The sequence below is a fragment of the Crinia signifera genome, chromosome 11 (assembly GCF_055691185.1).
Source record: "Crinia signifera chromosome 11, ASM5569118v1, whole genome shotgun sequence".
In the NCBI taxonomy this organism is placed as follows: domain Eukaryota; kingdom Metazoa; phylum Chordata; class Amphibia; order Anura; family Myobatrachidae; genus Crinia; species Crinia signifera.
Genome location: NC_139227.1, coordinates 78025941 through 78053259, shown reverse-complemented (window position 1 = coordinate 78053259; position 27319 = coordinate 78025941). Strand labels below are relative to the sequence as shown.

Here is a 27319-nt window from a genome sequence, read left to right as displayed (position 1 = left end):
TAAGTACTCATGCATATATAGGCCACACTGTCCTCTATACTGTTTTACATAGGGCTTGAGATGCTGGACGCAAATACCTAGGGGTGTTATGTACTTACACATGTACCCCGATACAGCATGTAACATTCACATTAATAATATGTCACATGCGTAGCTCAGATGACATTCATTTCCGTTGCAATGTAGCAACAGGAGTTGAATGTGGTATGAGATATTGTTGAGGTGACATGGGTGTGTGTACTGTATGTGTAATGGTGTGTTTTTTGTTCATTTACCTGCTTCCGCAGATTCTGCAGCAACGGGCCTTCTGGTCTTGGATGCGTGAGCACTTCGGGATTGACAATCTGTAGAAGGAAAGATGGGCAGGCATTATGGACCTTGCAATGGGGAAGCATTTTGTGCAAACAGGCATTGAGATGACAATAATGGACAATACCCTTTGGACAAGGACTGCTTTATTTCTTTGGCACCATTTTGTTTATGGAACCCACAGATTTTTCTGTGACATTAATAAAATTACACTATTGTACACATGACAACTATTGTATAATCTTTGCTATGTAGGCATGGCAGCTAAACCACCAGTACACCTCTGGGTTTTTGTCCACATACATGTTAGGCTGCTAGAAAGAATGTTACAGTGTTAATCAATGTGAGCAGTTGTGGAACTACAAGGCCCAGCATTATCAGCAATTTTAAAGGAGTAGCAGGCAATTTCTTGTGCATGACCTTGCTGGGCTATGTAGTTCCACAGCAGCACTTTACTTAGCATAACAATACAAGTGAACATTATAGTTATAATACATTAGCATGTATGTTTAGGATTGCATGTGGTCACACTTACCAGCTCTAGATGGCGTTTGTGGCCTATCGGTATCCGCCACGTGCATGCCAGGCAGGACCTCAGGGGGGATGATGCGCTTGAGCTTCACCTCATACTAATTGTAGCACACAGTGGTGGGGCTTCCTCCTTCAGTCTTGGTGGCCTCCTCCAACTCCATGGCCATTTTATTCTTCAACTGCCTTTTGATGTCGTTGAATCTCTTTTTCACATTGCGGACCAGGCGCTTGTGCTGACTCACAGCGTTCACCGCCTGGGTGATGTCCTTCCACATAGCCCTTTTGCGCTGTGCAGTGGTCTTGTGGTGAGATTTGCCAAGCAAACGCTCAAACACTGGCAGGATAGCCCGGACAAGTGCTGCATTTTCTTCATAGGAAAAACGCACCTTTCTGCCACTTTTGGTGCGGCCAGCTTCAACCTCCTCCTCCTCCTCATTTTCAACACCAGCCATGTAGCCCTCCTCCTCCATGGCAGTGTCTTCCTCCTCCTCACCACCATCTGCCTCCACCTCTGACATGTGGCCCTCCTGCAGCTGGTGTGGGGTATGGTCAAGGTCTTGGCTGTAGGATGGGGATGCCAGCGGATCCTCCACCTCCTCCTGCTGGGGCTGGACGCCCAGGGCCTGGTGTGGGGCTGCCCTTGCTGTGGCCATGCTGCCTGCCACACTGCTGCCTCTCACACTTGTCTGGCTGCTGCCACTGGTCCCTCTGCCACTGGTCCCTCTGCCACTGCTCCCTCTGCCACTGCTCCCTCTGCCACTGCTTCCTCTGCCACTCCTCACTCTGCCACTGCTCCCTCTGCCACTCCTCACTCTGCCACCAACACCTGTTCCTGAACGCACACTGCCACTGCTCCTCTCCATGCTCCTTACTTCCTATCAAAGAGTGAAATGGTCGCCAATGACCCTTTATATAGGGGGTGTGATGCATAATGGAGGGGACACAGGTGGGCCAATAGGTTGGGGGGTTCTTACTCATGCGGAGACAGTTTTGTATATCGCACTCCGGTTGGTCCAAAAATCGCACATGACCGGCGGAAGAATTCGCACTATTTTGTTACTTAAAAGCGCAATACTTCGCCGCAAATCGCACCTATTCGCACTTTTCAGCCTCCAAAACGCATCACATTAAATATGCGAATTATGACTGAAAAGTGCGATTTGTAAAAGTGCGATTTGCGGCGATGTGGTGCGCTAAAAAAACATGCGCATTTATGTGCAAGCATAGAATGTCACCCAATAGGTGAGAAAGCAGTTTGTGTGCAGGTGAGGTAGCTCCTACATTAGTAGGTAAAAGCAGGTCCAGAACAATGCTTTCCTCATGGAGTGGGTGAGGTAGACAAACAAGGGTCAAAAGGGACATTTGTGTAGGAATGCATATGTGTCCTCCCTAAAAAAAGATGTGTGAATCGGCCAAACATGATAAAATTGCTTGTGGACAAACATGTTTAACTTTGTACATATATATGATTTTACAGTGTCATAAGCAGATGTAGGAATCCTTTGTTAGAGAGATGTGAGTGCAATAATGTGATTGGTGGCATCTTACATCCAGAGTGTAGTAAAATCCAATTCATAGCAGATCAGATAGTGGTACAGGTCTGTATTTTGGGTACTATACAAAGATTGTGTGCAAAATAGTGGGCATGGGCTTAAAACATTGCTGAAACATCCTTTGTAGGTGTTAGATGTGGTTTATGTTATTGTATCATAAATACAAAACCTATGTTTGTATTAGAGTGAACACGTTGACACATGTCGACTTGTGTAGATTGAGTGTGCTACTGTGTAAAGTCTATGAAAGCACGTAGTGAATGTGTATAACTGTTTACCAAATACCTACCTTAGCATATATAAGCAGGTCTTAAAAAGATTCTTACCTTAAATTAAACAAACCTTTAAATGTCGAGAAGTATAGAAAGATAAGCTTCCAATGTGTTTGAGTGCTGTGTGTGGCTTGCAGGTAGTGAAATCATGGTTTGGAGTTAATAGACTGCAGCATTGGTTATTACATTCAGGTGTATGTGTTTGAGTAGTAATCAGCGTAAATTAGCAAACCCAGGCGCACGCTGGCATGCGGTATCTGTAGGGGTGGTCTGAGGTGGCGGTTGGCGGCCGCCTGTTTTGTGTCCGAAATGAACGGTGCTTTAGCCGATCGTGCGGTAGTAGCACCGTTCATTTTTGGTGCACACCCCCGTGTACGCCCATATTTACGCCCATTTTCCCTCATTATTTCAGCCGCTCCCCTCATCACGCCCCTATGCCGCCCCCAATGCCCGTACTCTCGCGTACAGGTTTTTTCGCACGGAGAGACCCGTCCGTAAGCGTTGTGGAGTGTTCGCGCCTGCGCATTGGAGATGGTACGCATGCGCAGATCATTCAAAACCCCGGAACGTACGCGTACGGGCCGGCCGCACCAACCAGAATAAGGCCCATAGTCACACTGCAGCACTATTAACACCACATTAGAACACTGCAATTCATGTAATAAAGCATCCCTTACTGTACTTCAATACAAAGCAAAGTAGCACTTTTGAAAAGTAACATCTTGAACGCCTGTTGTCAGAACTTCCTCCTAAATCCTGCATAGCAGAATGTATTGGTGCATAGGTTGGTTGTCAACTTTCACTTGTATTAGTACACAGTGCTAAGCACTTCTGTGACTTTTATTGCCACTTTCCACATGCTCTTATTGATGTTAATCTGCGATTTTGCCCAATGATGGGGAAAATCACTGGGGTGGACAATTTTCCATAGAAGGACACTATGGAAAACCGTCCAACCCTTTGCTCGTGTACTACCAGCAGATGAGCGGCGGCGTTGATGATGCGGGAATACACATCAGCACTCACCGCACATCTCTGGCCCGTACACACTGGGCGGCTTTTGAGCTGAAAGCAGCGCAAACTACAAAACTGATTTGCTTTCAGCTTAAAATTGGCACGCGCGTTATAGTTTTAGTGATACAAATGTTTTGATTTCTTTACTCTTCCATTTTGTATATCTATAGAGTGCAACGTTAAATCCCTATTGTTGGATGATGCAAGGCACCAGAGAAACAGTCAGATCAGAGGAACCTCCCAACATTGGCCTACCACAAATTCAGCAGTACCCAGTGTGTCAGAAGTGCTAATCCACCGCCAACCCCTCCTTTACTGTTGTTGTTTTTACTGTTATGTCAGGTTCCTCAAATCACTATTGTCCCACCTTCATTTGTTATGCATGTATACGTCTCACCCACAGCTTAGCTTTGCAGTTGTAAAATTTTGGTGAAAGCCTTGCCTTAGCTAGAGACTGACATTTTGTTGACTTGCATTCACATTTGCTTGTCCTTTAACTATTATATGAGGGTGGACAGTGTTTCCAGATGTATTATATTTACAAAGCGAACATTATATTTCTTGAAAGTGTTCGTATAAAGGCTCCACTGGGGCTGGGACTGATGCGAATGTTCGAATATTCTCTGAAAAGTGCTGTGGAATATGTGTGCGCTATATAAGAAACTGTTAATTAATAAATAAACAAATAAATAATGAAGAGTCTACGAAAATTTGCATGCACTCAAACCACTTGGAGAAGCATGTGGACTAGTCCACAGCTATTTAATTCTACACACTGCACAACGGTCTCCATTACTCCATCTGGTGCATCACAACAAATCCCACGCATTTAATTTCTCAGAACACAAAGTCGTCACAGGGGGTTAGGGGGGTAATTCAGACCCGTCCGATGTTAGGGGTTTGCATTGTCCAGGATGAAAGAGCAGTGGGCTGGATGTACCCCTGAGAATGCAGGTGTGTCGATGCCTGCTTTGGGAGGGATGCTGACATCACATGATGTCAGTGCCTGCCCTGATTTCGGCCTTCTCCGGGCAGGGACATCTTAACACATGGGCTTGCTGGACAGTTGCCCTAGGGCCCTACAATTCTAGGGGCCTTTGAGAGGTTAGTAGAGATTGCTGCCCAGCTGCTTTGGTTGTGAATGACACAAAATCAGAGCTGCCGGGAAACATTCTCTACCCGCCTGCAGGCAAACAGTTACTGGCTGTAAGCGAAGGCTAATTGCTGGATGGCTGATAGCAGGTGAGAACACCGCAGGAAGTTATGATTTTTTTTATCTTTAGTAGGAGCCCTGGTGCAGGGCCCACAATGCCGTTAAGATGGCCCTGTCTCCGGCCAGGACAAAAGTCAGTATATACTGACCTTTATCTACCGAGGGAAAAATCATTAGCTGTGAGCGACCATCAAATGATTTCTAATCCTGTGCAGCCATATGCAAGCGAATGTCTCTGCAAATGCATCCGCTTGCATGCTAGAGAACAGATTCGGTCAGTGTGAGGGGGCTGGCGTTCGGGGGAGCGGCGCTTACCTGCTTGTTAGGCTGCAAATATACGCATTCTAGAAAACAGGTCTGAATCAGGCCCTAGGTCTGGATTGTACAGTGTATGAGCAAGCTCCATTGATGTGTTCATGGGCAAGAAAATCCACCACTTTCCATTACTTGTGGGCAGGTGTATTGTCATGATAGAGAAGGGCCCCACTACAGTGAGTTCCTGGTTGTCCCCTGAAATTGGGTTCCAGCACTTGCAGGAGGTATTTGTGGGCAAGAGTAACGGTGTTTTTTTCCATGAGATGTATGATAGCTACATGATCATGGCCACACAAAACAGCCACCATTCGCTTGGCTATGCTGCACTTACATCGGAACATCTGATGGCACACCTTCTATTGGGGTCCACTGAGTCGAAACTGTCCTGCTGTCGCAGATTACCCTTTTACCCAAAGAAGATAATGACTCTCCAGCAGCCACTGTTGAGCTCCAAAAGATTTGGTGAAGGCAGTGAACATGTTGTCTTCTTCCCTGTGCAGTGCCACTAATGGTTTTTCAAAGGAAAGGGAATTCCACTCCAGGCGCTGCAAACTTTAAAGCTGCATATGATACTTCACAAAAAAGGTCACCGGACCTCAAAAAGACAATACTACAAAAGGAAGAGGAAGTCTCACGTGCGCTAAAAAGTCCATATGTAAATAGATGATCCTTGTAAGAATATGGGTTCTTTTTCTTCTTTCTCGTCTCACACCATTCCAAATATATGGGGAAACAGAAAAAGAATACACCAATTATTGATGTGTATATACAAAAAGCTCCTCTCTCTCTTCAGTGGGATCTATAAAGAACAGAGAGCGTATATCCAAGATCTCCAAGAGTGCTCCAAAATGATTTTTTAGTGGGTCACCCCACTCGTGCATATAGGGACTGTGCTCACATGTATGCTTACACAAGACAGGGTGTGTGAACTCTCATAAAGGTATCTTTGGTTAAGATATGACTCCACAAGTCACGATGACAACAGAATTCTTTTATTCTTTAAAATCACAGCAGGGTAGGGATGGTATACTGACAGCCTTTTTCCCATATAAGATGTAACCCGGGTAGAAATATGGTACCAGATACTGCCAAATACTTCTCCACAAAAACTCTGCTGCTTGCATAAAAGACCAGACACTAGTGTCTGGTCTTTTATGCAAGCAGCAGAGTTTTTGTGGAGAAGTATTTGGCAGTATCTGGTACCATATTTCTACCCGGGTTACATCTTATATGGGAAAAAGGCTGTCAGTATACCATCCCTACCCTGCTGTGATTTTAAAGAATAAAAGAATTCTGTTGTCATCGTGACTTGTGGAGTCATATCTTAACCAAAGATACCTTTATGAGAGTTCACACACCCTGTCTTGTGTAAGCATACATGTGAGCACAGTCCCTATATGCACGAGTGGGGTGACCCTCTAAAAAATCATTTTGGAGCACTCTTGGAGATCTTGGATATACGCTCTCTGTTCTTTATAGATCCCACTGAAGAGAGAGAGGAGCTTTTTGTATATACACATCAATAATTGGTGTATTCTTTTTCTGTTTCCCCATATATTTGGAATGGTGTGAGACGAGAAAGAAGAAAAAGAACCCATATTCTTACAAGGATCATCTATTTACATATGGACTTTTTAGCGCACGTGAGACTTCCTCTTCCTTTTGTAGTAGTGCCACTAATGGGCCTAATTCAGCCGGGTTTATTAATGCGAGATTTGAAGTGGACTGTTTGAAGAAAGCCGCTGCCCAGAGAGCTAAATTGCGAATGGATCCTTAATTGCTATCCATTCGCGAATCCATACGCTTTTCCTGAACCATCTAAGAGTTTTTGCTGTGTGTGCAATTGTGAGTAAGGGGGGTATTTAATCCCCCGCCGCTATTTCCGATGGGGGAAATAGCGGTGGGTGCCTATTCAATGCAGTCTTTCTTGACAGTATTGAACAGGCATCTCAGCAGAATGGACCCGACTTTAGAATCAGTCGGGCCCGTACTGCTGGGAATGGCCATGGATTGTTGAGTTCCCGGCCGTATCTCAATGATCCACAGCCGGATCTCATGGCCACACCCACTTTTCAGCATTCGCCAGGCAGTACATTGAATCCCACCTGCCGAGATGCAGTTGAGCAAGCCGAGAACGGGACCGGGTCACGACTGTCGGGCCAGCATGACAGTCGTGACCCAGGATTGAATACCGCCCTAAGTCTGGGACTTCCCCCGGGACTTTTCACTGATGTCATGGATCCTCCTCAAAAATGCCTGAACACGCCTGCGTTTTTTCCACCACACCCAGAAAACGGTAGATTTCCACACCCAAACACCAGTTACCTGTCAATCAAGCTCCGACCGTATTGTGTTTATGATCCATACCCAAATTTGTAGCTATTTCCCCTCACACATGCGGTACACATGCATATTGTTTGGATGATTCTCTATTTATTGATCCATTCTAAATTAGCCGCTATATACGGGTCTGTGCCTTGACATTTCACAAAAACTTTAGTCAGTCGTCAGAGCTTATAGTTCACAACCAGACAGTCAGATTGTGTTTTCCCTACCTACATCTGGAAACCTATTACACACATCTCGCACAATCTCTTATTATTTGACCATTTCCCACTATTTGTTTCTTTACTATTCTTTATATATTAACCCTACTAAAGACTGTCTTGGCAGAGATTGGCTAGAGTGCCCTATGTTTTATTTATTGCTAAATATCTATAATATGTGTTTAATGTGCTTGTATTGCTGTAGGTATGTTAGTGTTATTTAACCAGTTAGTGTTTACTTTCAAAGCTAGTTCGTTACTTTTTACTGTTTCTTGGAACAATGTAACTTCCATTTATCGTAAGATTTGAAGAAGCTTTTCGTAGCTGAGGAAAGTCACTGCATTAACAGGAAAGGCACGGAGGCTATTGACTGTGAGTCCTTTTAAGAGCACCCTGAACCCTTCTTGTTTAATGCTCTTGTAAATACAGTCAAATATCCCCCGATATTGGACACGATACATCCCATCCATCTGCAAGCGAGACTTCATAACATCCATTGGATTTGCAGCGGCCCATCCTACAGTTCCTGCACAGCCTCCAGCAAAGAGCATAATCCATGTATCTAGAAAGATGAAAAAACAGAAGTGCATCAAATAATTTTGGATTCTGGTTAGTTATACCATTGTCTACGATATATTGCAACCACAAGTCTCGGTGTTACAGTCTAACAGTCTTTTACTGCGGTGAAGTTAATAGCACCGATGACTAAATATGAAATAATCATTCTTTCATACTTGGCCAAATGTAATCGGGTGTGAAAATCGGAAAGTGAGAGATTTTGGGGGAGTTTTCCCATTTTGTTAAAGCAGCAATCATTTAGATTGAAAAGAACAGGTTGAATTTGCCATGTAATTGATTGCCGCTTTAAAAAAATGGTAAACATCTCCCAAAATCTCACACAACCTATTACATTTGGCCCCTGTTCTTAAGCGCAGACACAATTGAATATTGAAAATGCATATATGGAAAAGTGAAGTGGGATCTAGTGAAACAAATAAAAAGAAAACATGACTTTATACTATTGCTTACTACATAAACTAGCACAACTGCAAAGAAGACGTAGAGAAGAAAGGATGTCAGGGGAGGCGGAGTGACGTGGGCATGAAGCAATGTATATTGAGATAAAATTGGAGAATTAAAGGCTCGAAGACCATGTAGGTGAGACAGAGGAGTTTGAATTTAAGTCTAGGGGGGGGGACATTTACTAAGATGGAAGTTCTATTTCACATGGGATGTTGTTATGGCCAACCAATCAGATACTATCTATTATCTTCTAGAAAGTACTAAATAAATTTCCCCCTAGATGTGATTGAGAGCCAGTAGAATAATTGACAATGGTGTTTAGCAGAGAAATACCAGTGACAGAGGAAATTAAGATGGACAGTGTAATGTAGAATGGATTGGCTGACACCCAGCTAGAAGAGCGGTTGATGCTGTCATCACAGAAGGAGCAGTGTGGAGGAGAGAGGGCGCCTTGAATGGGTGAAAGACAATGAATTCAGTTTTAGAGAAGCTAGGTTTCAGGAATCGTTTCATCATCAGTGAGGTAATGGGCAATATTGATGATGCAGGAGTGGACAGATGGTGATGGAGAGAAGAAGAGCATTAAATGTGAGTGCCATCAACATACATGTGGTATTGGAAACTGGAGGAGCTGGGGATCCCTCCAAGAGTAGATGTTTAGATGGAAAAGAGAAAAGAAATGGACCAAGGACAGATCGTTTGGGAACACTAAAAGAAAGAGGCTCAAGGTGGATGCAGGTGTAAAAAAGAACAATCAGTCAAATAAGACATATGCCACTAATGCCCCTTTCAGACCGCACTTAAAAACCGGTATTTTGCCGATTTTTAACCGTTTTAAAACAGTAATCTGTGCGGTCTGAAAGGTGCACAACCACTTTACCGTTTTAAAAAAGCAGGTTTTTTAAAACGGTTAAAATGGAGGGTCCTACCCGTTTCAGACCCGGTATTTTGGCATCAAAATCGGGTCTGAAACGGTATTTGTGACCCAGTGCAGTGAATATTTAATGAGTGCTCATTAAATATTCACTGCGCTTCACCCCAGCTCCCCCCCCCCCCCGCCGTGCGCCGGTTAGCATCCTCCCCACCCCCCACCCCCAGGGCTAACAAACCCCCTTATAAGAAAAGTGACTGCCCCCATATGAAAGACAGGTTTTTTTAAAGGGGCTTTCCTATAGGGCAGCCATTTTCCGAAAGACACTTTTTTTTACAAGTGCAATGCTTCCGTCCATACTGCCGGGATCCTCAACGCGTCGCAGGAGGTACCGGCTGAACGGGGGGGTTCCTTAAAAACATTGGGGGGGTTCCTTTAACACATGGGGGGGGCGGGTTGTGTGTGTGTGTTAACCCGCGGGGGGGGGGTGCCCGGTTGTGTGTGTTAAAAACTGGGTTAGAGAGCATAATGGAGGAACTGGCAAAAAAGGGGGTGAAGCTGGGTCAAAGGAGGCTTTTTTGAGAACTGTGAAGACAATGGCCTGTTTACAGGAAAAGGTTAATGTAACAGAGGAAGAAAATAGGATAATGAAGTGTTGACATGTGTAAAATATGAGGAACCAGATGCACAGCATGACCCCTAGACCTATGACGAAGCTTTGGACAAAGACACAGCTGTACCAATCAGGAGAAGCGAAACCTGACCTCTTGGCCAATGAAGAACATTACTGTACCCTATTGTCTGGACCCTATATAATCAGGACTTTCTATTCTATCTTCTATTTTGGACTGTGCTCAGGACAGAATACAGATACTTGGACCGAGTAGCGCCCGCGTGTTGAGAGATGGTAACTGTGATTTTGTATTGTTGTATTTGTACTGTGGCTGATTGTGCTTACATCTGTTTTTCCCCTTTTCATTAGTTATTGTTAAGTATTGTATAGTGATTCGTATATTCTGTTATTGTTTTCTTATTTCTGTTACCCCCTTTGTCCATTAGATACTCAATACATACGGTGAAGGACTTTGTAGCCTATTCCAGAACTTATACCAAGTCTTGTGTAATTATTCGCAATAAGCACAAGGGTTTACAGGAAATTATACCTGGTGTATTTACGTGTGTTTAAGTACTTAGTACTGCGAAAGGATACCGCCGGTATCGGTTTAGCATGAGAGATACGCTGATAAGGTTCACTACGTGGCGCTATGTATTAGTTCACCCGTAGTTAGGAATAATGGTTATAAGTTTACGGGCACAGTACGTAAACCGAGCAACCTCACTTATTATCCATCTGTTTGGGATTAATTGGACTTTAATATGTGGACCATACTTGCCTCTCCGGGAGAAGCCCAGAGAGGCAACACATCAGGGGGGGAGCGGAGACAAAGCGGACATCACTTGGCCCTGCCCTCATGCCAGAAAACTCCATGATTCGCGGGCCGCTGAGAAGGGGCAGGGCTTAAATGACATGAAATGCAACTACCACGTCATTTTAGCCCCGCCCCCTCTCCGCAGACCTGTGATTTGCGGTAATTGAACCAGCACGGATGGGGTTTGCGGGGGCTCTGGCCAGCAAGTGGGAGACTTGCCCACCTTCCTGGGGGCCAGGAGGCTGACCCGATTTTCTGGAGTCTCCCGCCCATTCTGGGAGGGTAGGCAAGCTTGTGGACACAGTGAGAATTAAATCTACCAAAACTTGCATTTCTAGTTGGATACTCAATCTGTCAAAAGATGGAACAATTGATTTTGTAGGAGAATTTTCTCCAAAACAATTGCTGTAAAATCTTACCAGGCATTTCACCATCTCTGGTCATCCATTTACAAAGAACTTCATAAGTTAAGAAGTATAAGCCAACAGTGGGCACATCGCGGAGAGCCAAAGCAGTAGACCCCCTGTAGAGACCGATAATGCCTTCCTCTCTGACTATGCGGACTGCACAGGAGACAGGGCCACGGTATTGCGCCTGCAGATTGCCAGGTTTTGCTTGGAAACCAAATGACTCCGTTTGGTTCTGCAACCTCACTTTAATCAAGTCGACTGGAGCTGTGAAATATACCTGCAGTTGTAAGAGTGGATATACATGTTCATTCATGAGTTAGTCCTCCAATAAAATAGCACCTTACAATGAGAGATGACCTGTTCGGATCAGCAATTGCATTATGTGTTTATATTAATATACAGTGCCGAGCCATTGAAGACTTTATTATAAGTTGGGAATATGTCACAATTTATAATTACATTGCGTACAGACAATGTTGTCAATGTTAATGCAGCTGAGCCGAGACTCTAAGCTTTATCTACACAGGGGCGGGATGCACTAAAGTTAAAATGGGTGTTTACCACATTTCCGAATGCACCAAAGTTAGGAGGACACTGGTGACTGTAGGAGCTAGCAGCCGCCAGGCATAGTGGTAAACCCACTATTGAAGATTGAAGATTCTAACCCTCATTGTGGCCTAACCTTAAGACTAACCCAAATATTGTCCTGCCATCGGATGACAACATTTTGTTGTCAATTTACAGAAATGTTGACATTATGTCATGTGAACATAAGAACAAAGAATTTGACCTAAGATACCACTTAGCCCATGTAGTCTTCCCTTTTTATCTTTGTTAACCTCAACCCTACTTGATCCTTAGTTCTTTGTAAGGATATCCATATGCCTATCCCAAGCAGGTTTAGGGCCCCATTTATCAAGTAATATTTGCGTCTAAAATCCCTGGTTAACCGCAAATATTAAGTATCACCTAAATGCATTAAAGGGGGACCGCAGCAGGAATCTCCGATCCCTGCTGCGATCCCCCCTGCAGCCCCGCTGGCCGCATCCCCCATAGGTTTCTACGGGGGATGTGAAGCTGCCTGATGTATCAACATCAGGCAGCCCGGCTTCGCATCCCTGGGCTATCGCCATTCTGGGTTCGCGATAGCCCATTGTAGCCTATGGCTACACATTACACTGCCCGGGCGGCAATGCGGTGGCGACTTCTGGGTCAGCGCTTCTCAGGGATGGGCTCCTTTCGGAGCCCTGTCCCTGCGGCCTCTAATTTCATACATTGCACCGTGTGATCTAATTTTACAATGCGATCCTGGGCAGTAATATTCCGGCCAGATCGCATTGTAAATGCGATCTTGATAAATGTGCCCCATGATTTGCTCCCAGCCTGCATCCCGCAAAACCACTGAACTCGGAGGCTATTCATCTGGCCCATGGTCTCAAATCTACAAAATGTCACCATATCCTTTTTTCTATTACTGACATCATAAAAAAGGATGGCTATTAACGGGCAGATGTATAAGGCAGTGAAAAAGTAGGAGAAGTGAGCCAATGGAGAAGATGCCCATGGCAACCAATCAGCACTGAAGTAACATTTAGAATTTGCATAATATACAATTATACAGAGCAGCTGATTGGTTGTCATGGGCAACTACTCCACTGGCTCACTTCTCTTCCCTTATCACTGCTTCATGCAGTACATCTACCCAGAGGTGGATTTTCCACAAGGCAACCAAGGTGCCTACCCATGGCCCAGTAGATCCCAAGGGACCCCATAAAGATATCCTGGCCCTCCAAAACATTCCCAGAGGAGCATTTCATGAAATTGAGTGACTTTAGGACATCACATAGACCTGCCCAAACTTTCAAAACCCTTTGAAGTTCTTTGATATGTGGGCTGTCAGTTTACCTGACCCAGGTATTAAGCCTACTTCCAAAGGACCTAGAGCTTGATTCACATTTGTACGCAATGCATCTGAGCATTTATCTATAGATTGTGCACACACCAAGGTACTTTATGGATGCCACCTACAGTTGGAACCAAAAATATAGTGCTATAGATTGTTGGAGGAAGGAGGGCCCCAAACTGGTATCTTGCCTAGGGCCCCATGAGGTCTAAATTTGCCTCTGCACCTACACCAGTCTTCAAACATGTAATGCAAAACTTACTTGAACAAAGCCTGCAAAGCAGCCTGCCAGGAAAACGTGATGGTTTTTTGGTGGGTTTGACCAGTCCTTACATGTCGTGCCAGATAAATAGTATAATGCATTGCTATATGATCCAAACATTATGGAATTGCTGACTGCCACACTGCCCACAGGAAAACTCATGCCTTTAAAAAATCCAAAAATCTAAAAATGAACAGAAAGTCGAAGTAAGACCAACTGTAAATTGAATTTATAAAGTTTGAAAACAACATACACCTAATCTGACAGCTACTGTAATTAAGGATATCTTTCAATTGAATATATAACTTGAAGCTTTAATCCTATATAGTCAAAAATAAACTTTCCCAAAACACTGAAGGCATAAATAAGAATTCATAAGAAACAAATTAATGTGTATGTATATATATATATATATATATATATATATATATTTAAATATCACATACAGTACACTCAATTTATAACGTTATCACTATAATAACACAACTCTAGGTTGATTTACTGAATTCCAATAAGGATCATCAGAACACTACACAGCTAATAGAATTAATAATATAGGACACTGGTATAATTTACAAGCACCAAAATAAGCACCGATAGCACGGTAATAGGATGATAAGGAGGAAAACTGGGAACAATCATTAAACAATAATAAAGAAAAAAGGAAATAGAAGACATAAATAAATAATAAACATATTATGAATATCACAACACAGATATAACACAATCAATGAAAACAAAAAATGATAAATAAATGCAAGAAAAGGACAGTTAAGCCTCATTAGTCCAAGAGAACACAAAATGCATTTCATAATAAATAATATAAAATATAAAATGAATGTATATATACACTAAAAAGAAGACATCTAACAAAATTGAAGGAAACATACCCACCTATAATGACGGAAAAAATTAAATATGTATCAAATACAAAATACAAAAAACAGAAAAGTTAAATAAATAAAAAATAATAAAAACATAAAAAAAAACAAATAAATAAATAACAAAAAATAAACACCAATCAATGGATAATGAATAATAAATAATAACAAAAATTGACAGGAAATAAGGATATAAAACTACCAAATATCTGAGAAAACTGGAGAGAAAAAGAAAATAATACATCTCCAACATTGAAGGACAACAAACCCAAAAGGGTTAATCACTAATCCTCCCCCAGACAACAGTTACTAAGAGAAGGGAATAAAGACACATTTGAAGTGGCCGTTCGGGTTCCCTGATGAAGCCGGAAGTCCGGTGAAATGCGCATAGGCGCTTGATGTGTGATGTTCTGATGTGCTAATAATGTCATACTTGCCTACTTTTGAAAAATAGTTTCAGGGAGATTATAGTTGGTAGAAGAATTTTGCACAGCGCCCCATTGAGGGGGCGTGTCATGTTCCACTTAAAGGGCGTGTCCAGTTCCATATATGGAGAGATTGTGAAAAGATATTGTGAACATGGCACCTAGAAGCGTGGGTGGGCACTGCAACATTTGAGGGGAATCTTTTACAATTATTTATATCCAGATGTAGATGAGCCCCAAAGCAGTTAGTAAGAGATACTATACTTGGTAAAGTGCTGGGAAATGGTGCTGATGATTCAATGTAAATGTATCTGTCTCTCATTCCTTTTTCCCCCAAAAAAAGCAACAGTGTAAAGTGGGCTAGGTGAAATAAGGGAGATTGCTAGACAAATGAGGGAGAGAGGGAGATTGCTGCTATTTCAGAGAGAGTTTCCTACAGAATGCAGTAGGGTAGGCAACTATGAATAATGTTAAAAATACAAATGCATGTACCCGGAATATGATAAAATAGGCTAGGAATCAGTAACCTCTGTTAACAGTGCGGGGATGATGCATATGTAAGGGGGAAACTGCTGACGGAGCCGTGAAAGCCTGCATGCAGCTAGACACGGACGCCAGCAGCGGGAGTGATTTAATACACCAGCTAATGTCTAAACACATAAGAGGACAAAGACGCTATACTAGTGAGGTTATGAATAATGACATAACCGCTAATTACAGTGCCTGACGGAGACGCCGCACAAGCAAGGGAGAGAAAAGCTGATTGAGCCGTTAGAGCCTGTAGGGGGCTAAGCACGGACAATGGGGCAGATGTATTAAGCCTTAACAAGAGATAAATGCAAGGGTGATAAAGAGGGATAAACATCCAGCCAATCATCTGCTAAATGCCATGTTACAGACTGTGTTTGAAAAATGTCAGTAAGGAGCTGATTGGCTGGACGTTTATCTCTCCTTATCACACTTGCATTTATCTCTTGTTAAGGCTTAATACATCTGCCCCATTAGCAGCTAGAAACAACTACTGCATATATTAAACATCTATCAATGGGGCAGAGGTAATAAACCTGTAGAAGAGATAAACTGGAGATAAAGTGGAGATAAAGTGAAAGGAGATAAAGCACCAGCCAATGAACTGTGTTTTAAAATGACAGTTGGGGGCTGATTGGCTGGTGCTTTATCTCTTTGCATGTTATCTCCAGTTTATCTCTTCTCCTGGCTTAATACATCTGCCCATATATGCCTGTTCATTGTGCCCAATAGAGGGATAACCTGAGAGGAAAAAAAGATTTAAAAAAGCGGCATATTGCACATATACATATGTGAATGTAAGGGGCATTCTGACTAAAAATGTCAGCTTTGTCGGATTGATATGTAAGGGACAGTTACAATAAATATATACACACAAGAGAGAGTGCATAAGATATAGTAACCCTACATATTTGCCCTGCAGATATATAAAATATCAGGAGCATTAAAAACATATAAATATATTAATGCCAGCTGACACACAAATGATGAACAGGTAGTCATAATAATAATAACATATGTGTATACGGTTCAGGCAATTCCAAATAAAGAAGGATTGTTATAAGGTCAAAATAATGAAAAAAGCTCCAATAAGCGTCCCCAATGAGATAAATATATGCATTGATCAAAAGCTATTGAAAATATAAGAATGCTATATCTCCCATAAAAAGCTTGTGTAATATAACAAGGCTGAACGAAAACAAAGCATCATAAAACAGTTATAATTGAAAACTGGCAGCAAGCCCAGGAAGAGATCAAAAAGATATAAAAGATACATGAGTAGAACTGAAAGTGATACAAAGTAGTAGTAAAGAAGTGTCAAATGAGACACATGTTAACAGGGAATCCACCCTATTTCTTCTAAGATAACCAAACGAAGAGAAAGTAAAGGTCCATGCACATGGGGCGACTATGCCCAGCATGTATGGACAGTGATGGTATCGTTCATCGCTGAAGGGAAAGCCGCTCAGTGCCTACACACTGAGCGGCTTTCCCCCTGCACTGACGGAGGGGGGGAGGATTGCGTTGCATAGCGGAGCGCTATGCAAAGCCATCCTGAAAGCCGCGCGCAGCAGCGCTCATCGCCAGGCCATACACACTGGGCGGCTTTGAGCTGAAAGCCTCTCAAACCTGCTGTTTTGAGCGACTTTCAGCTCAGTCACCCAGTGTGTATAGGCCTTAACCTATTCAAGAGGAATACAAATAAAGTATATCCTCATTAAGGGAAACAACGTTTGGAAAAACATAAGGGGCAGTGGTGTAAGTTCTTCCCAGTTGCCCAGAGGCAAAATTAATATTGGTGCCCCCCCCCCCCCCCCCCACAGACACACACACACACAGCACCTTATGTAAATATGTATATATATGCATGTGTGTGTATGCATGTATGTATATTGTGTATATTATGTTTAAAATAAAGAGAGTGTGACGTCTATGGAGGGAGAGTCAGCCACAAAAGCAATATCGACAGCTTTCAATTAACTGATTTAAACTTGCAGAGGAGGAGAGGTGCCCCCTTGGGAGCAGGAGCCCGGCGGCAGATGACTCCATTGCCTCCCAAAGTTCTGCCTCTGATAAGGGGTACATAACACGCTAACATAAGCATACAAATAAAAGCACGTATAAATCAGAACATCACAATCACGTTTTTTTTACATCACTATTTCTTATCTTTATTGCACTTCTTTACTTTCTTTTTCGTGGAGAGGAGAAATGATACACATCTCCCCTCTTTTTAATGAGAGTATAAATAAAGGTTACATTTTAATAAAAATATTTTTTTCTCAAACTAGTTGAATGGACCGCATAACTCTCCCCAGTGGGCACCCAGAATATCTCAAATTTTTTCTTTTCTCACCATACATAGTCAAAGACTAACTCTGATCCTCACCTCTATGGGGGGAATTCAAGTGATGTGCGCAATGGCGGCCTGACAGAGCAACTCAAGTGTTTCAATGCAAGGGGTGCAAAATACATTTAATTGTATATATTTTGTTTATTGATTTATTATTTGTGCTTGCAGGGTAAATACTGTCTGCTTTTGTAGTTGGGAATTTGTGTCGTTTTATAGATAAGCACAAGTATAGTAGACACTAACGGTTATAATGTAGGCAATGACTAGTCCAGTTACTTCATCAGGTATTATGGATGATTGGCGTATATGATTATACAGCCATACTCACTGATACAGTGATTGAATGACAGATGGAGTGGTGACTGTCTTGCAGTTACAAGGTAGTGGTGCAGGGTTCTGGAACAGCGGCCACAAGGGCGTAAACGTACGGGTCTCGGGAAATGAAAAGGAAAATTCCTTCCTACTCAATGTAGGTCTAAGAATACAGTTCCCTAGAGAAACCATTTTGTTGGAGACTGTGCAGTAGCATATCTACCATGTATCCCACAAATGCTGGACATCTTGATTTTTTATACAATCCAAATTTTTCTGTACAGTTTAAGTCTGCTTCACCTACACCTCACTTTTGCCAGATTTACAGACTTTTGTTTGCAGCACTATGAGTCTGTAAACAAAAATCAGTCAGTCTAGGGTGAGATTCGCCACAATAGGGATGAGTCCTATTTATGTTGCCTGCATTTATATGCTGTCGCAAACCACAACCTTCATCAGTATTTCAATTGAACCCTAGTGTAAAACAATTTTTTTCCCTATTGTTCATTTTAAAAGTTACACACCATTTCAACTTCTAAAGTGAATAGGAATAAGTCTCATATTCTAAACGTGTATGCCTTGTGTTACATATACTGATATAAGGCCTCGTTCAGACTTGATCACAAAGAACATTTTTTCTCAAATGGACAACACCATGTGCACTGCAGGTGGGGCAGATGTAACATGTGCAGAGAGAGAGATATTTGGGTGAGGTGTGTTCAAAGATAAATCTAAATTGCAGTGTAAGAATAAAGCGGCCAGTATTTACCCTGCACAGAAACAAAATAACTCACCCAAATCTAATTCTCTCTGCACTTGTTACATCAGCCCCACCTGCAGTGCAGAATGGTTTTGCCTATTTTAAAATAAATGGGATTTGCGATCAAGTCTGAATTAGGCCCATCATTGTCTAGTGATTTTTGGCATAATAGCTACATTATACTCTTCAACTGAATTGCACACAAAACTTACTGTTTCTTTCTTATAAGTTTTCACTATGCAGTCTATAATTCCATGATACCTAGATTGTGTTTGTAGACGCACCTGCAATATAACAACATTCATCATTTTATTATGTTAATGTGATCAGTGGATTGAGACAAGCTGCACACGCTGCCGGTAGCAGCATGTGGAATGCTAAGGCTCATATAATGTTACAATACAAATATGTATTAATCAGCTTGCAACATCCATAAGGAAAACTTAAAAAATATTTTTAATGGTATAATTGTGCAATCAAAAATGTGCATATAGCATACTTGCCTACTTTTAAAGCTGCACTTTAAGGGCGGGGCCTGATGTAGACGTCATCAAGCCCTGCCCCCAGTACCGCTAATTCCTCCTTTTGCATGTCCTGAAGGAGGGGGTGGGGCAGTGGTGTAATTATATATTTTGCTCACCTAAGCCAAAAATGTTTGAGCCCCCCCCCCCCCCAAGACACAAAAAATACCAATTACACTTTATACCTCACAATGTAAAGCCCATTACATATTATACCACATGCCGTAATGCCTATCACACATTACTTTGCATTCCATGATGCCCGTTACACATTATACTGCACACTGCAATGCCTTTTACATATTATGCCACACACCGTCATGCCCATTACACCTAATGTAGCACACCATAATGCCTATTACATATTAAACAACACATCGTAATGCCCATTACACATTATACCACAGTCCGTAATGCCCATTACCCATTTCACTGCACACCATAATTCCTATTACATATTATGCCACACACACAGTGATGCCCATTACACATTAAGCCACATACGGTAATTTCTATTACATATTATGCCACATAAGGATATACTAGGACTGTCCCCTAAGGGTCAGAACTTAGGGGCGCTATGTCACGAGTATGCTTGACCTGCAGCTGTTCGTTGAACGGGGTAGTTATTCCCGTATAGAATTGAATAGAAACCAAAAAGATGAACAGCGCACTAGTGATGAGAATCGATGCAACAATTTATTTAATAACAATGAAAATAACAGAAATTCATAAAATACATGTGTTAAAACTGTAATTGATATATTGCACAATTGATAGCAAATGGGTATAGAATATGGGGGTCCCCCTGCAGTTGGAATAAAGCTTGAGAGTCCGTTCCTATGTTCCCCTGGACAAAATTGGTACGGAATATAGTTACCACCCTTGATGGATGTGAGGATGTCCTCGTCCGAGTGTCCATTAATCGGCCCAAGTTGGCACAAATTACCGATGGTGGAAAGATGACAACGTGCTGGAGTCTCAATGGAGACACGAGAAGACAATGTCCTGTGGTGGTATTTGTAAATCCAGGGGATGGTTCGGGCTGCAATCCAAGATTTTGTGGGTAAATGTAAGGGGGGAGGGGTTCCCCAGTAGCTCCCTGACGTGTTTCGCCACTCCTGGTGGCTTTATCAAAGGTGGATAGCTAGGTCTGTCCATGTTGGTCTTATATACCCCATGGTGTGGGTCACATGGCTCATTAGCCGCAGCTGTGGTGCAATTGCTCACATTAAAATAACATATACAATACATATTTGAACAGGAGGCAAAACCTAAAGTACATAACTGTATGTTTTTAGAGATCTAAACATTAAAAATGACAATAACAATTCATGTTTGGGCCCATAAGTAACGGGACCATAACTCTGTTTTAACATGTGTGAATTACATTAGTAATAACTTGCAGCTGTGTGCTGCTACGTGTGGCCATTAAAGGACAAACATCTGCCTTGGGCCGATTAGTGGACACTCGGACGAGGACATCCTCACATCCATCAAGGGTGGTAACTATATTCCGTACCAATTTTGTCCAGGGGAACATAGGAACGGACTCTCCAGCTTTATTCCAACTGCAGGGGGACCCCCATATTCTATACACATTTGCTATCAATTGTGCAATATATCAATTACAGTTTTAACACATGTATTTTATGAATTTCTTTTATTTTCATTGTTATTAAATAAATTGTTGCATCGATTCTCATCACTATTGCGCTGTTCATCTTTTTGGTTTCTATTATGCCACATAAGTGCTGCTTAACTACATGATTTTTGCCAGGAGTTACAAGCTCATCAAGGGTTTCTTGCTTGACGCCAGGGTTTAAATGCCAAGGCGGAAACATGCTTATTGCCAAAGGGAATTACATGCTTGTTTCCATGGGGAACTACATGCTTGTTGCCATGGGGGATTACATGTTTGTTGCCATGGGGGATTACATGCTCGTTGCCATGGGGATAACAAGATCAAGTACAACTCCTCCTATCCCATTGACAGGGGGGCTTCTCCTGCCTGCATCATGTGCATAGTGGTAAGTACTCTGTGTGTCAGCACACACAATGACAGTTATAGCCTGGAGAATGTAGGGATGGCCATCGTTGACATCGATGGCAATTCGGCAACTGGCCATCGATGCAATGGATGACCATCGATATTTTTACATATTGACGGTCATCCATTGTGTTTGATTGATTGGCCTGTGGCCCAATCAAAACACGGGGTGGGGCTTCGTGGGTGTCAGCTATGCTTCGTGTCCCGGCACTTTGAAAAAAAAAAGCAAAACATTGTTTTGCTGTACCATCGATGGAGGGAAACCATCTGGTTCTCCCCCATCGATGGCAAAAGTATTCCACATCGGCCATGAACCATTGATCATTTCAAATCATTGATAGTTGATGGCCATCCCTAGTAGAATGTACTGGGACACCAGACAGCAGCAGCAGCCACCAGTCACCGCTGTCTATTCCCCAGGTACTGCCAGCTTTGTGAGCATTGGCCCCTGGCTACAATATGAGCAGCAGAGGATGGCTCAGGCCAGTAGCAGCAGTCCCCTCTCACTTTCCCCTCACTGCTTATCCTCCTCTTATTTATTTTTTTGAACAGAAAGCGGGGGGATAGCGCACCCCGCCACGCTTATTAGCTTCCACTGGCTTCGGGTTACGCAGTTATACTGCAGCACCGCGGCGTGGCATAAACGTGGTCAGCGTCTCTGCTTCATTTAGCTGCACAGCATTAGCAGCCGGTGGATGATCAGAGGAGGAGGAGGTCCAGTCTTCCGGCGGCAATATATCAGCGGGGTGAGACCTGCCACGCCCCTTGTCATAACGCCCAACAGCTGTTTTGGTGCAACCTGATGCACCTTAGTCATGGACATAACATCAAGTTGCACCTAAACAGCTGTCGGGCGCTATAACTGGCTACTGAAGGGATGTCTTGTGCTCCATACTGGATAAGTACTTATGTTCTCCCTTCTGCCATTGAAATGGATGTTGGACTTTGTATTGCACTATATGCACTTTTTTATTGCACTATTATGCAATTAAAAAATATTTACATTTGTTTTCCTTATGGATGTTGCAGGCTGTTTAATATGAATATTTTTTATGTTATGTAAACAGGTTAAAATTTAAAACATATCTAATTTTAGTAATAAACTACACTGTATATTACACTTTAATTAAACCTTGCTTGGTCACCTTAATTGTGTCTATTGGATGTCCAACAACAAGCCCGAGAGCTCCTGAAAAAAATACACAAAAGGAATTTTTTTTAATATGGATGTAGTGAGTATTGTAGTATGGCATTACTTTTCCTAAGACACTGGTATCTTCACTCAGCGTAAATGTCACTTCTATTGTCTGATAGTAATGCTGGTTTCCTTTCTCCATTAACTCTGTCAAACTTCTTGCCCTAAGTGGACTTGGAAACTTGGAGAGAGCTAAATTAACAATCAAGCAGCTCCTGCCATTTTTCGGGTGTGTGATCACCAAACACTCTGAATGATATCACTACCCAGATTTAAACACTACGTGATAAAAGAATTCAGAGATCTTGGTTACATATGTTTGCAAATATATGAATAAGCCCCCATGCTACTGTCAAGGCTTCTGTGGGTATTGTGCGTCCCTATTGCTATATCTAGGTGCGGGGTGCCTGGTGAATACCACCAACATGTTAGACTTGCGTCTTTGTGAACCCAGGTACAGGTAAGCATCTATTAGCCATCCGTGACCTGTGACACCCAGCTTAATATGAGCACACCAGGAGGATGGCTTATTATATTATTACTATTGAGAAAACATTGAGTACATGAACAACAACCTTTTTTCACAATAATTGTCACCTTTATCCATATGTATACAGTACAAGTAAATAAAGAAGCCACTTGACAAATATCACTGTACTTTCCGCTCCATTCTTTTCTGAAGTGTTATGAAAACACATGTCTTTATCTCACTACATAGACTGATTGCAAAGGTACTCTGTTAATCAATGTGAAGACCTCTAGGGCAAGTGCTTGGGACATACTTTATAACACATATATTATGTACAGATGAAATGTATATATTACCTGAAATCCAACCAGCGATAAATTCCGAAGACTGCATTACAGAAACTCCAGGTCTGCATGGATGTTTCCTTTAGGAGATAGCAGAAAATACAATGTTTTAAAGTTCAGACAACTTGAACTTTGATTTGTGTGTGGTATTTGTAACATTAATGCTGGCATGCCCCCATTCCCTCTGTCTTCCATGGATAAGCAAAGCAGCAAGTGACAAGGAGCCTGCCAACTGTACCTCAATACCACGGGACATTGTGAGCCTGGGAGGAAAACAGGAAAAGCTTAATCTATAAAAAATAATTTATTAAGGTCAATTAAACCATCCAGTTAAATTAAGAGAAATCAACTGTCCATACTAAGGGGGAAAATTAATAGGATGTGAGATTCTGAAAGTGAGAGATTTGGTAAGAAATCTCCAGTTTTTTTAAAGCAGCAATCATTTACACTGCAAAACCAGTATGATTTTGTAGTGTAAATGATTGCCGCTTTCAAAAAACCCGGAGATTTCTTACCAAATCTCTCACCTTCTGAATCTCTCATCCCATTACATTAACCCCAAGTATCTAATTTAGCCCATAAATCTAATGGGCAAATCTACAATGCCGATCCATTTATCTACAGACCACCAGGTCAGGAAGAGGAACTGGACAAGAAACTATTGGAGGACATCACCAAAATTGTAATAAAAGAAGAGGTAATAATCATGGGATATTGTAATCTTCCTGATGTAAGCTGGGAGGTAGAAAAAAGAGGTGTTTGAGTGGTGCGCTATCAATAGCAGCCGGCACTGGGTTTTCAGGCCCAAAAAAATATATAGGAGTATAAACAATGGTGTGCCAGCGCTAGCTGTTTCAATAAGATATACACGGCGGTTCTAATAAAAAGTAATTATTAACACATTATATATCTATCATAGATATTAAAAAACACATATAAAATAAATTAGAAGCTGCAGGAATTTAGAGCAATGCATACATTTCAGGTGGGTGTATAATAGTCTACAGAGCCGGCCCTAGCCCAAATGATGCCCTAGGCAGGATTTTGGCTGGTGCCCCCTAGGACTGCCACTAGTTCCGCCTCTGACCCTGCTCCCCTTTCCCACCACCATCAACCCTCATCATAGCAGTCATCATTTTGGTGCTCCTACCCGCAATATTTTAAATAGAAACAGTGCACACATTCAGTGCAAAGCCCAAACAGGGGTGTGTTCTTGCTGGGAAGGGGCATGGCCACACAATAGTACCCCCAATTCAAATTATGCTACACAGTAGTGTAACTTTATTCACATTACATCATGCAATGGTATCCCTTATTCACGTTACATCACACAGTAGTACCACTTTACCTTATTTACATTACTCCTCACATTATTCACAATATACCCTTAGAAAAAATCCTGAGAAAATATTGTATTTTAAGCACCTCCATGGCCACACTGCAACCCAGAACAAAGCAGTGTGTGCTGGGCAGAGGAGAAGATCTGCAGCTGCTGTTGTCACTTAAGGGAGGGGGCCTGGTGCCCCCACTGGGCCCTTCCATCAGACTTTGGCCTGGGTAATTTGTACGCCCTACCCCTTTCTCGCGGCACCCCTGATAATACCACACAGTAATGCCCCTTATACATGACACACATTATTAATGTCCTTATAACCATAATGCCCCTTACACATTATGCCAACCTTTATTAATGCCCTTCATACACATAATGACACACATAATGCCCCTTACACATATGTTGCACATTAATAATGCCCTTATACACATGACACACATAATGCCCATTACACATATGTTGCACATTATTAATGCCCTTAAACACATGACACACATAATGCCCCTTACACATATGCCGAACACTATTGCACAACCAACCCACCCGCAGACAGCACTCGCACAGCCACTAACACTGTGACCTCTGCCTCTGCTTGGATACAGATGTTTCCTCATACATATTGCTTCATTAGGCCATGCAACTCCTGGCCCGTTCTGCTAACGTTGGGTGCTTTTTTTTGCTGAAAATTTGTCTTATTTGCATTGTTATGTGACCAGGACACACAAGGAGCTTCCGATGATTCAAAAGATATGTGGCATAAATATATTCTGTGTGCGACTGTGGCTGTACCTGCATACGGAATGCTATGTTACAATGATTTCCATGCATTCCTTTCATATGCAGATACAGCCTCACTGATACACAGAATATAGGCATGCTGCATATCATTTTAATTAGCAGAAGCTGCTGATGCCCCTAGGCATTCCAAATGCCCTAGGCAATTTCCTAGTTTGCCTATGCCTAAGGCCGGCTTTTCTGTCACCTGGAAATGATGATTAGTCCAGGGAAAGGTGACCCCAAGTGTCCTTTGCCCTATAGTTCCAAGGGCTCAAGCCTCCCTATTTGGCGAGTAATCTCCTCTGCGCTGGAATTAGGAATATAGCAGGTATCCCAAAATGAGAAAGTCCAGATATTAGGAGTGGTAGTTCGTCATCGGGAGAATGGACTGGACACTTATACGGATGGATGAGAGTCCAGACAGAAAGGTATCAGGCTCAACGCGTTTTCCCGGCTTATCTGTGGCCGGCATTATCTGCAGTATAATGGCAGCGTGTACCAGTCCTGACCTATCTATAATATATTGCCACTACTGGGTTATGGCAACCTGTATTATTCTCACACACCTGCGCCCACCCCACATCTGCCCCGCTGACAACTGCAGTAACTCGGCACCCACCACTCCCCCACCCACGCCACAAATCATGGGCATCATGTGTGGCCTTATGTGTAATGGGCATTGCGGCATTTGGCTTTATGTGTAATGGGTATTACAAAATTCGCTAAAATGTGCAATGGGCATTACTGTGATTGGTATAATGTTGGTCCCACCTACTACAAATCGGGGTGGGGGGGGGCGCGAAACATGCCCTTGCTCCAGGCACCGTGGAACCTAGCTACACCACTGGAGACTGTACAAAAAAGGGCAACTAATATGGTGCATGGCCTACATCACAAAACGTACCAGGAAAGACTAAAAGATCTTAATATGTATACTTTGGAGCAGAGAAGGGAAAGGGGGGACATGATAGAATTTCAAATATATCACGGAGCAGCAGAACACGAGGACATGCACTGAAACTAGAGGGAGGAAGATTCAGGGGAAATGTGAGGAAGAATTACTTCACAGAAAGACTAGTAGATAAGTGGAATAGCCTCCCATCAGAGGTGGTAGAGGCACATACAGTAATACAATTTAAACATGCTTGGGATAGGCATATTGATATCCTTACAAAAAAATAAGGATTAAATATGGTTTGAGGTAACATGTATAAAAAGGGGCAGACTAGATGGGCCAAGTGGTTCTTATCTGCCGTCACATTCTATGTTTCTATGTTACACAAGGAGCAATAGGATTGCTGACTTTTCATCAGCAACCAGAGAGGGTCGCTGATAAATACAAGACACTTTGCCTGCGGAAGCCGCTGGTGACCAGTGAGCACCCCAAGGCTGGTCGCGGAAGCAGACCGTTGCCCCGTATGCACGGGGATATGATCGCTCAGCGACCATATCCCTGGCGATATAGGCTAAGGATTTCTACTGAAAAGGATGGCCATAAGTTGGAACCTATAGATAAGTATGTATGAGTGATTGTAGTATGAATTCAAGTTTTATTTTTCTAATGTGTCTGTGTGTTATTTCATTATTTAAGCTGTGGAACTACAAATACCAGCAGGCCCTTTAATGCTCCGCATGCTGGGACTTGTGGTTCTCCAAGTGCCTGCATGCAGGAGAGGCTTGCTGGGTATTGGAGCTCCACAGCTTAACTCAATCATT

At 42.5% G+C, this 27319-nt stretch overlaps 1 protein-coding gene across 2 annotated transcripts in view; it reads right to left on the bottom strand.

Moving 5' to 3' along the window:
* Nucleotides 1-7408: 7408 nt before the first annotated feature.
* SLC25A45 (solute carrier family 25 member 45) overlaps nucleotides 7409-27319 on the bottom strand; it is a 109501-nt gene continuing 89590 nt past the window's right edge. Inside the window, exons 3-8 of one of the 2 annotated variants that reach the window (XM_083165214.1) lie at nucleotides 23503-23570; nucleotides 22628-22671; nucleotides 19124-19195; nucleotides 13653-13835; nucleotides 11497-11764; nucleotides 7409-8315 (exon numbers count right to left, since the gene is read on the bottom strand). In XM_083165214.1, the coding sequence (XP_083021340.1) occupies nucleotides 8047-8315; nucleotides 11497-11764; nucleotides 13653-13835; nucleotides 19124-19195; nucleotides 22628-22671; nucleotides 23503-23539 (873 nt within the window). In that variant the 5' untranslated portion in view covers nucleotides 23540-23570 and the 3' untranslated portion in view covers nucleotides 7409-8046. The remainder of the gene's footprint in view (nucleotides 8316-11496; nucleotides 11765-13652; nucleotides 13836-19123; nucleotides 19196-22627; nucleotides 22672-23502; nucleotides 23571-27319) is intronic. The other variant, XM_083165215.1, reaches the window with a different exon arrangement.